General features: G+C 39.5%; 1 protein-coding gene across 1 annotated transcript; it reads left to right on the forward strand.

Annotated features, from left to right (window-relative positions):
• Positions 1 to 716: 716 nt before the first annotated feature.
• LOC117750612 (transmembrane protein 237A-like) lies at positions 717 to 10,736 on the forward strand. Its single transcript, XM_034561880.1, has 13 exons — positions 717 to 938; positions 1,645 to 1,732; positions 4,857 to 4,920; positions 6,611 to 6,687; positions 6,766 to 6,894; positions 7,694 to 7,799; positions 8,021 to 8,175; positions 8,803 to 8,923; positions 9,025 to 9,216; positions 9,648 to 9,721; positions 9,805 to 9,892; positions 10,011 to 10,132; positions 10,669 to 10,736. The coding sequence occupies exons 1-13, from the start codon at positions 717 to 719 to the stop codon at positions 10,734 to 10,736; spliced, it is 1,506 nt and encodes a 501-aa protein (XP_034417771.1).
• The last annotated feature ends 355 nt before the right edge of the window (positions 10,737 to 11,091 follow it).

Genomic DNA, 11,091 nt, shown 5'->3' on the forward strand with positions numbered 1-11,091 from the left:
GCCGGAGAAGAGATAACGTATGACTATGGAGCAACGGACTGGCCCTGGAGGAAACAGGTTTGTTAATTAAGTTGGTGAAAAATTGATTGTGTATCGTTACCCTAAATGTAAAAGTCAGAATTAAACAAATGATGTTGCTGCTTCTGTCGTGATCTTGGTTTTGATTTAGTCGGTTTCCTGTCTTATTTTGAAGTTCCCTGCCTCCTGTGTTTACTTCACTTCCTGTCTTTGTATGCTTTCCTGCCTTTTTTGTAATGGACTGTCCCTGATTGAATCCTCCTGCATCTAATCACTTACACCTCCCTGGTGTTTTTAAACCCTGTGTTGGTTCGTATCCCTCGGGCACAAGTCTGGGATCCTGTTGCGTGTCGGTTTGCCCATTCTGGTTTTTACTACTTTTGTACTCGTTTTGGACATTTCTTAATTAAGTCACTGTTTATAATCCTTCTTTTCACCGTGTCTATTTGCACTTTGGTCCATCCCGTTACCTTTTTGCCCCAACTTAAATATGGACCCAGCAACTGGTTTATTTCAGGAGATTTACTGACTGTTATTCCCTCCTTTTGTAGGAATGGGCAGAGGAGAGCCCCAAGAAGGTTGATTGAAGACTCTTCTGAGGTTTGCATGTAGAGAGGCATCATCAATGTCATTGCGTGTAAATTATTTACCTGCTATCTAACCGGCTAAATATTTTCTAAACACCCCTGATTACCAGCATGCCTCTCAGCCAGCTAGCCTCCAGTTCCCCAGCCATCTGCCAGCTTCCTAGCTCAGTCTGCAACTCGGATGACTCCGCCAGCCCACTGTCGCCTGGTTCCTGTCGTGCCGGGCCGCAGCAAAGCCCCTGTTCCAGTAGTACTAGCAGCAACCGGGCCGTGCTGCAGCAAAGTCCCGGTTCCAGGCAGTGCCGGGCCGGGCCGCAGCAAAGTCCTGGTTCCGTGAGTCTGGGGTTTCCTGCCCCTCTTGTGTTCTGTGGTCACTTCCATTCCTGACTTTTGTAATTATCTGCCTCTGGTTGAATCCTCCTGTGTCTCATCCCTTTCACCTCCCCGGTGTATTTAAACCCTGTTATGTTTCCAACACCTCATCTCGGTGTTGGGTTGTGTACCTTGTGCACATGTCTGATCTAACTGATCCTGTTTTGTGGTTTGCCTGTTCTGGTTTCTTGGATTTTCAGTTACTACTTTTGTACTCTCCTGGCATCGACATGTTTGTTTTTGGACATTCCTTTATTAAAACCACTTTTTTTTTTTTTTACACTTACGTTTCCCCGTGTCTTATCTGCATTTGGGTCTGTCCCCTGGTATCATCTTTTCCTCCCACCATGAATGCTTTTGATTTTATATTAGGTTTGCTAACTTCTGGATATAATTCCAGTCTGATTAAACTTTTGTTAAAGTTTCCTATTTAATATTACCCATTGTATTAACACTTTTCTGTTTTGAAAACTTTAATTTAGTCTTTAAGCAATAGGCACCATTTAAAAGAGGATGCATGTCGTGTACATAGCTGTATTACATGTGATAACTTTACTGGTACTGTATCTGGGTTTATTTGACATTTTCTTGTATATTGTATTCATGGTTTATAGTTATTGAAATAGTTTTACTGCTAATCAAACTTTATGTCGAACTCCTTCTACAGGCTGGACCACAGACCATCACTGAGTCTTCTGAGGCTGAGATCTCTAGAACAACAGAGGATGCTCCTCAGATCGACCTATTAGATGATGGTATTAAATGCCCTGAATTAGTTTTCGTTTTTTAATCTTTCCCATTTGATTAATCATTAAGATATATCCAGTCGAAGCACAATCTAGTTTTTGTGATATAATGGGGACCAGTCAGTCAGGGTGTTTTAAGCTCTCTTGCTGTTGTGGCGTCCACGTTAACTGAATATTACCACACAAAAAAAAAAAAAAAATATATATATATATATATATATATATATATATATATATATCTCTTTGAGAAATATGTATTTTTCCACTTTAGTGTATTTCATCATGAAAGCAATTGATATGATTAAGTCAAATTGGTTCATCAGTATACTAAATTAAAGGCTGTTCCAATGAGACATTGCAGTTTTATCTGGGGAAAGAAAGTGCATTAATAGTCTTTTAATTTGCAACAACTGTAACGTATTGGTCGCATATTTAAATACATTTCACCTTGAAAAATTAGATTTTGTTTCTTATTCAAAGGTTTCGTAGGGCCTAGTTGATGTTGATGTGCATGCGCTCGCTACAAACAATTAAAGGCTCGAGGAGAAAAGAATAAATGTGAATAAACTCCTGGTGTCCGATGACCAATAACCCCAATGAACATTTCTGTCACTTTCATTTAATAAATTCTACAATATGATCGTGCTATTTGCAACACTTTACAGTTTTGGTTTACGCATCCTTTTTTGTGTTAATGTCTAATACATTTTGATTTCAGCAGCTACATTTTTAAGTTCGATGAAGACTGTGCAAGTCACTGAATTGTTTACATCTGAGGACATTTGGGGGCCTTCAGTTTGGAAGGAAAATATGAAGTTTTGAGTTATTTTCTTAACGGCCTAATGCTGTAATGAGAATATTAGATATTAAAGAAGCTTCATTCTAAAATATGACCAAATAGAAATATAGGTCTTGTACCCTCTGCAGCTGAGATAACTAAAGGCCCCAGACACTATTTGAGATAATACTGTAAGTAAGCATTTAGTTTTTTCTGTTCTACCTTCTTATATTCTATAGATGGACCAGAACCCTTTCCTCCAATGAAAATGGTGGGAATGAATCTCCCGGATTCTGATAACTCAGTCCATGTAGAAATCCTATACCTTTTTTAATAATTGCTCTTCTCAGGAAGTTAAAGATCGTTTTTGAGCATTGTCGTGTATTGTTTTAAATCTTAAATTGTTTTTGTACACTGGGCAAATGCTAATTGTATACATTTCTTTTGAACACTATAGACCAAGACTCCCAAGTTCTCAACCTGTAAACTGGCCTCGCCGAACAGGACCAAGAGTCCCAAGGCTGAGGACCAAAAGCATTAGAGGTAAGCAACACTTAGAAATATTGATACATGTTCTTTTTTCATAGTTTGCATCTTTTGTGAAGTCTGCATAGCAAATGTTTAATAATGTGCAGACTTTAAATTAATTAAACTTTTCTTTTCCAAAGATGAGTCAGATTAATTTAGATTCAGTTGAGCTTTTAATCACGTGAAACGGAGACTTTCACATTTGTACTTTACCTCAAGGCCACCGTAGTTCTCTACTTACTTGGGAAAGGGGTGAGCAGAGGGCAGAATGTCTGTTATGGTATGTTAAAATCATATCCTTGTGCAAAAGACATTTAGATAGTAAGTTTCTCTACCTTTTTATTTAATTTCATCTAACTTATCCTTTTATTGTATTTTCTTATTTGATCATATCATTAAATGTAATTTGATCTCATCTCGCTCCTTATTGTCTCCAATCTTCTCTCTATATCTCATCTCGTACTATCATCTCTCATCTCTCTGTCCATTTCACTTCATTGCCTTTAATTTCCTGTTACTTTACCTCACCTAATCTTCATTTTGTCACCATATCTCCTTTCATATCTCATAAATATATAATATAATTCTCATGTAATCTCCACTTTTAGCATCATTTCTAATTTCAGCAATCTCAGTAAATATTTTTCAAAATGTATTTTTCTTTGATTTTCTCCTAATCTTTACTCATCTCTTTTTATATTTGCAAGGTACAACAAATTATGTGGTCATTTGTTTATATTGAAATAACATTCAATAAAAATTTAAAATGGATTGAACTGCCTAAATCTCTTTTGGAGCATTTTTATTTATTAATTTTAAGTTTTTCAATCATAATATAAATGGCAAATTCATTGTGTGTGTCTTTATTATCAGCAATTTATTCAGGAGATTCCAATGGTTCTATCACAAAATGCTAATACTGGAACCAGCTGATCCATCACAACTACATTATTTAACTTTATTAAACGCTAACGATACCCTCTTCAGATTCTTTAGTCTAGTGCAGCTCTAGTCGTGACCAAAGCGGGCGACTCTGGAGGTAGAGCAGATCCCGGGACCACACCATGAAACTCAGAACTTGAACAGACTTCCTCCAGGTTACTGTGCATCATAAACTTTTAAATCAAACAAACTTTAAAAGACATTAACCCTTAATTGTCTCATCCTATTGGGGTATTTTTTCTTTTTTGCAGATGTTGGTGATTATTTATATGCTTCTTGTTTGCTGGAGGCTGTATTTGTGTTGTGTCTAAAGAAATGACCAAATAATGCTAATAAATTCTCCCTTTTCTTTACCACGACCAAAAAGCTTTCGACAAATATGAGTAAATACAATCTTAATGGTTTGTTCCTCACATTGCAGTCCTGGCATTCATTTGCAGTGGAAAAAAAAATTCTAAAACATGATCAGTCTAATAATTCGACCCATTTGTGAGTAAAAGATTCGATCTGTTGAAGAAAAGATTGTCAGGAGAGCAGAGTGAGGGATTATTAGCATCCATGGCTACTTTGGAGCATGACCAGCATGTGACATCACCACGGCTGATCAACCAACCACAAAGCTCCCAGAAGCTGCCACGGCTCAGCACACGATCCACCTGCTACTCTAAGACCCCGGGACGAGTCCTACAGCTCGCTGTCCTTTCTGCTTCACTTTATCTCCTCACTTTGGATTCATCCATTCAAGTTTAAAAGACTTGTACAGTGAACCAGCCATCTTTAATCCACCTTTTGGGATTTGACAAGAGACGGAGACATAAAGGGAAGAAGGGGGTTGAGATTTTGCACCGAGGTTAACCCTAAGACACTTTCCCTCGGCTTGATCAGAGACGGAAGGGGGAGGTGGTGATTGTCTGTTTCTTCAGAGCCGCAGACCAAGTCAGCTGCACAGGTGAGCACTGTCACTGATTCACTGAAATACACCGTTAAATACCCTTTTAGAAAATGTGCTTGGTATGGTGATTGTTCCACTTTTTCATAAACAAGGTGTAGAATTTGAAATATTTTATTACAGTCACTATCCAGAAGCATCAAACCTAAGTGAAGTTGTAATCAAGCATGCTACATTTTAAATAAATATAAACATTTAATGCAGAGTCTGAGATGCACAACATTTAATAAACATGAACACAAAATGAAAATGTATGCTCATGGAGCAGCATTGTCAAGAGATGCCACGCAGGTGGTGGACATAAATGTTTGGGTGTATGGCTACAACAAGACGTGGTTTGAAATAGAACACGTACATCGCCCCCCGTGTTAGAGTTCAATGTTTAGTTGACCCGTCCATCCACTACAACTTACTCTTTATGCATTCCAATACTCTACCATAACATTTAGTATGCCAGAAGTAGATTTAGATGCCCCTATATGTATGTCAAATGCACTTTGCCCAAAATACAAGGATGTCCAACTGCATTTTGCATTAAACAAGCCAGCATGCTTTGCTGGCTATTAGGACCCACAATGCTTTAGGCAGCAGACATATAGAGGGTCAAAGTTCAAGGTGCCATGCTATGACGAGTCCAAATGAAATGCTCTCTGTTTCTAATGAACCAGCTACGGCATGTTAACCACCATGTAAGAACCACATGGACTGACATGTCTTTCTGCCCCATGGACATACTTTTCAACTAACTGATAAAATGACACTTGAAGAAATATTAAAATTGTTATTTTATAAAGTATTTGTGACATTTTCAGAAATGAGCTTATTGGCTCTTTTGCTGAGTCACATGATGCGATAGCTTTATGCTAAGCTAACTGGCTGCTGAATGTAGCTTCATATTTAAAAGACAGTGTTAACTTGTCAATCTACTCTCAGCAGGAAAGCAAATTGTGTTTCTCAAAATGTGGAACTATTGTTTTAATGTTTACTACCAGCCAAGAGTTCACTAAGAGGAATAGAATAAAATACAATAGAAAACAATTCAATCCTTTATTGTTTAGCCAAGGCTGGAAATGTGTATGTGGCTATGTAAGACAAATTAACTCTGATTTGATCACATAAGAAGAAAATAGAACACCTTCATGCTCACCTGGACAAATAAATCACATACGGTATGTGAACATGTGAGTCTGTATCTTTAGTTTATTAATCGTAGGTTTGGTTTTCCTCAATTAACCACATGTGGGGTTAAGTAAGCTTTAGCATTGTAATGTTTCAGGTGAAAGTGAACAAGAAATAAGAAAACCAAAATGCAGGTTACTTTGGTTTCAGTGTCCACACAGTGATCGGATCAACATCCCTAACACAGGCTATGTCTAACTATATATGCAAAGCCATACAGGAACGTGGAAATCATCATTTCAAAATGTAGACTGCTCACTCACTGCAATGTACAGTCTTTCTCCAGCGTGTAACCTGAAGCCTCGTTCCACCAGCTGTCCTCAAAGCTCATGCTAATCCAATTAGCTCAAACAGGCGTCACCATCCAGCCACCTCAAGATCCTCGTTAAACGTTAATTAACTGACCTAAATACACACACAAAAAAAAATAAATAAAGAGGGATGCTACATGCTGAAAGATCTGGGTAATTGATTTTATTCATGACATTTTGAACTGTTGATCCTATCACAGAGAAACCATGCCAACCGGCAAGAGCAAGAAGAAGAAGCCGAAGAAGGAAGTCATCGATGGAGATGAGCAGGGAGAAGGTGAGAGGTGACCCCAGCAGCTCCACACCAAACTCCATTCTCTTCTACTCTATTTAACTATATTTTGTTCCACTACAGTTGGTCTGGAGGGGGAGACGGACGAAGTGATCAATAGGAGCCACTCTGTCAGCAGAGACCCGTTGACTCCAGAACCGCAGGATCCAGCACCACAGAAGAAGAGGAAAAAGAAGAGGACGCCTACTATTGGTAGAAACAATGCACCAACTGTTAATCCCGCCACCTTTTTTAAGAACCTACGATTAACATGTGTTTGTGTTAGTAAAAGAAAAAAGCAGGGTGAGGGGCTAAGTTTCATTCCCACACTAGTACCTCCATCTTTGTTCTCCGCTCCATCAAACAAAGTTGGCATTCTAGGCTGCTGGGAAGCCCACAGGGGTGATACAATGGGAAAAGAAAATATATGCAACACAATTTATTGATTTAAGACTTGCAGTATAGGCTAAAGTTGTTTCTTGTTAAGTGTTTCTGACTTTTTTTGCTTTAAAATGCTCATATTTAGCAGTGAATGTTTCTCATATTCACCACCAGCTAAGTTTGTATTGCTAGCACGCTGGCATTCGATAATCAGCAGTAAAAAGTACAGCTGAATCTGATGGGAATGCCATTAGTTTTTTCAGGTATTTTACATTTGTTAATATTAAAGAGTTTTGAGTTAAATGTGTACCTAAAGAAGGCGTTAGATGAAAAGTCAGAGGATCAACAAGGTTATTAAGTCATCCCCACATTTCATCCATCCAGTAGTTTTCACAATTTCAGTTATATTTTGTGGATAAAACAGATTTTGACAATTAAAGTTTACTTCAAACACATTATAGAGACCACATGCACGAGAAGGTAAAAAAGTAATCAAATCCCTGAATCCAGAGGGTTTCATGAACTGAAGGTTTTTTCTGTTCCTCCTTATGAAGATGTCGCAGTAAAAAAGAGGATTTTCTTCAGAAATGTATTGAATAAGAATTTCTTTGTATTGTCACGTTTTGTTCAGATCTGGAAGTAGAGAATGCCGACGTGCCAAACGGTAACATGGCCGAGCCCGACATGGACGGAGAGGAAATGACTGTTGCTGTAACCAGAAAGACGAAAAGGAAGAAGTGAGTTTAATGCGTTAATGAGAATGTTGAACGGATGATGTCACGAGACGAAAAGTCAAAGGTTCACCAAAGTTATTACAAGTCATTCTGAGGGGAACTCCTGAACCACACTTCATCACAATCCAATGGTTGTTGAGGTATTTCAATCTCCAGCCAGACAGTGTGGCTAAACTTCTGAGTTGCTTTGAATAAAAAACCCTCTTTCTTAAATCACGTGGCAGGAAGGCGAAGGCGGCAGAGCACTACAGCAGTGATCTGGGAGCCGAGGACGACGATATCATCACGGGCGGCCAGTCTCCGATCCCCCAGCATTCCCTGTTCTCCGCCCCTCATGGACACAGCCAGCCGGTCGGCAAAGTCTTTGTGGAGAGAAACAGTGAGTGTGAAAGATGAGGCTGGCCGTGAAAACAAACACTCACAAGAGTGCCGACAGGTGTGTCTGCAACAACCTGGCGTATTGTGTGATTCAGTGAATAAAACCATCAATTTGATAACCCCTCTGTCGAGACAACAATGAACAATAAAGTGTTTGTGACTTACCGCAACCACCAGAGGTCCTTGAGCACGCAGCCATAACTGGCAAGGCCAAAATATTGCGCAGTTTCTGCAGCAGACGGGCGCAGAGATGCACACTCACTCACTCACAGACGCAAGCATGTTCGCACATTTGGACATTTATTTATTTGTTTTGGGCCAACAACCACAAAGACACTGCAAAAATAAAATGATACACTTTTTTATAAAAGAGAAAGTGTGAATTTACATAAACTGGAGAGAATAAATCAACATTCATTAGTGATTGACTTTTTAAATTTTAACTACCATACTCTTCTGTCCTTTTGTAGTATTTTGTCCCACTTCATGTAGTTTGTATTTTTATTTTAAAAGAGCAAACCCACAAGCTTGTTCTAGGGTTCATAAAATAATACATTACTTAGTTTGTGCGTGCGTGCATGCGTGCGTGTGTGTGTGTGCGTGCGTGCGTGTGTGTGTGTGCGTGCAGGGCGTTTCCAAGCAGAGCGAGTTGAGCAGCTCCGACACTCAGAGATGATGGATGACTACATGGACCCCAGACAGATCTGGACCACCAGAGATGTCGCTATGAGGGTGCACAGTGGCTTCAGGTCTGCACTCACTCACAAACACATACATATACTGTATGCTATGTACTATTAGATAACTCCTCTCTCACATGTTTTCGTGTGTGTGTGTTCTCCCTCTGCAGGGTGGTTGGTCTGTTCTCTCACGGCTTCCTGGCCGGTTACGCAGTGTGGAACATCATTGTTGTGTATGTGCTGGCGGGTGAGCAGATGACAATGCTGCCCAACCTGCTGCAGCAGTATCACCCACTGGCCTACCCAGCTCAGTCTCTGCTGTACCTGCTGCTGGCCATCAGCACCGTGTCGGCATTCGACAGGTCTGTGGTTACTGCTGCAATAATATCTATGTTTCATTTCACTGCTGTACATTTTTTAAGTTTGGCTGATTTTTTAAGTTTGGCTGATTTAAACTCCTTTTATATATATTTTCTTCTAAATGCATCGTATTCTATAAAATCCTCATATGTTTGTATAAGAACCACGCATCAGAAAAACTGCCCTTTTTCAGCTTTGTGATGAAGCATTTAAATAGTTTATTTAGACCAAGAAGTAGCATTTTCACAACACATGAAGGAACACTTCATACTTTAAAGTCAACACACCTGGAGCTGCTTGAAAAATGGTGGAGCAGAAAAAACATACAATATTTGCCTTTAAGAAGAAGTGGCATACAAGTATAAAGTTGCATAAAATGAAAATACTCAAGTAAAGTAAAGACTAACAGCGTTGTGTTTGGTCTCACCTGCAGGGTGAACCTGGCCAAAGCCACCATGGCACTGAGAGGCTTCCTCACTCTGGACCCTGCTGCTCTGGCTTCTTTCTGTAAGTGAGACAAGACAAAGAAGATGATGTGGATGAAGAAGTTGATCATGAGGATGTGTTACATCTCCTGTCTTTGTGTTCAGTATATTTCATCGCCCTGATCCTGTCCCTCAGTCAGCAAATGACCAGCGATCGCATCAACCTCTATCCCACAGCCAACGAGACTCTGTGGTGAGAACTTGTGTTATGTTCCACTGTATTGTACTGTATTGCTTTGTACTGCACCATATTGTACTATAGTCTATTGTATTGTAATGTAATGTATTGTATTGACTCTCCCCTCCTCCAGGCCTCCAGGCTCAGAGCAGCAGATCCTGCGGCCGTGGATTGTGGTGAACCTGGTGGTGGCGCTGTTGGTGGGCCTGGCCTGGGCTGTTGTCTCCACCCGGCCCGACATCGATTACACAGAAGGTAGGTGGAGATATTGTGCTGCACATTACTGTCAGGTTAAATCTTTGGAGACAGACATGTATTGAACCGATTCAAAGCAAATTCAAGATATGCATGATGGCTGACACGCATGTAAACTAGAGGTGTTTAAAAGACAGATAGTAATATGAGAGGAGGAAACCTCTCAATTTTTAGATTTAATGGGTGAATAGCTGTGTGATTATAGCATCTCTCACATTATTGTGATGGCATACATTAAGCCATGTTCATTAAGGCGGAAGCAACACTTAATAGTGTAAAGAGCAACTTTATTGTTGGACCAAGGCTCCATCAGGGTCAGGATGAAGATCAGGGAAGGGAGGCCAGTATGTAAGATGGATGGGAGAAAGAAAAAAAGATATTTTGTTCCAAAGACGCAGCAGTGCAAGTTGTGCAAACCATCTCTGTCATACTGGATTGTTGGTGAATCTATGGGATCTTCACTAACATCAGCATCTGCTTTTAAAGGTGAATATAAAAGTAATATAATGATGTGATGGTTTTGTTTTTCTTTGCAGAGTTTTTGATGACAATGGAAGTGGAGGGATTCCCGAGAGGTGACGAGAATGTGGACATCCCTGTCTGAAAGTCTACAAACATCTGTCTGTCTGACTCGAAATCAGTTATCTTGTTCATTTAATGTTTGTTTTTGTACAAAATGTTATCTAGCACTTTGTTTTGCTGAGTGTTTTTTTTGTAAATAAAGAAATACAGTATATGTACAGTATCACCTGTGAGTTGTTTGGTGGTTGTTTTTGTTTTTACAGTGTTTGACCACAGGATGGTGCTGCTGCTCTAAGAAACAAGTGAGAAGAATTTTATATTTAATTTAGTCACATGTCTGCAGCAGTCGGTCAACAATGAAGGGGATTTAATGATACTCCACAGTTTGTAAAATCTACAATTAAGAGTGGTGGCGTGTTGTAGGCAGTAATCACGCC

Source organism: Cyclopterus lumpus, chromosome 21 (genome assembly GCF_009769545.1).
Source record: "Cyclopterus lumpus isolate fCycLum1 chromosome 21, fCycLum1.pri, whole genome shotgun sequence".
In the NCBI taxonomy this organism is placed as follows: domain Eukaryota; kingdom Metazoa; phylum Chordata; class Actinopteri; order Perciformes; family Cyclopteridae; genus Cyclopterus; species Cyclopterus lumpus.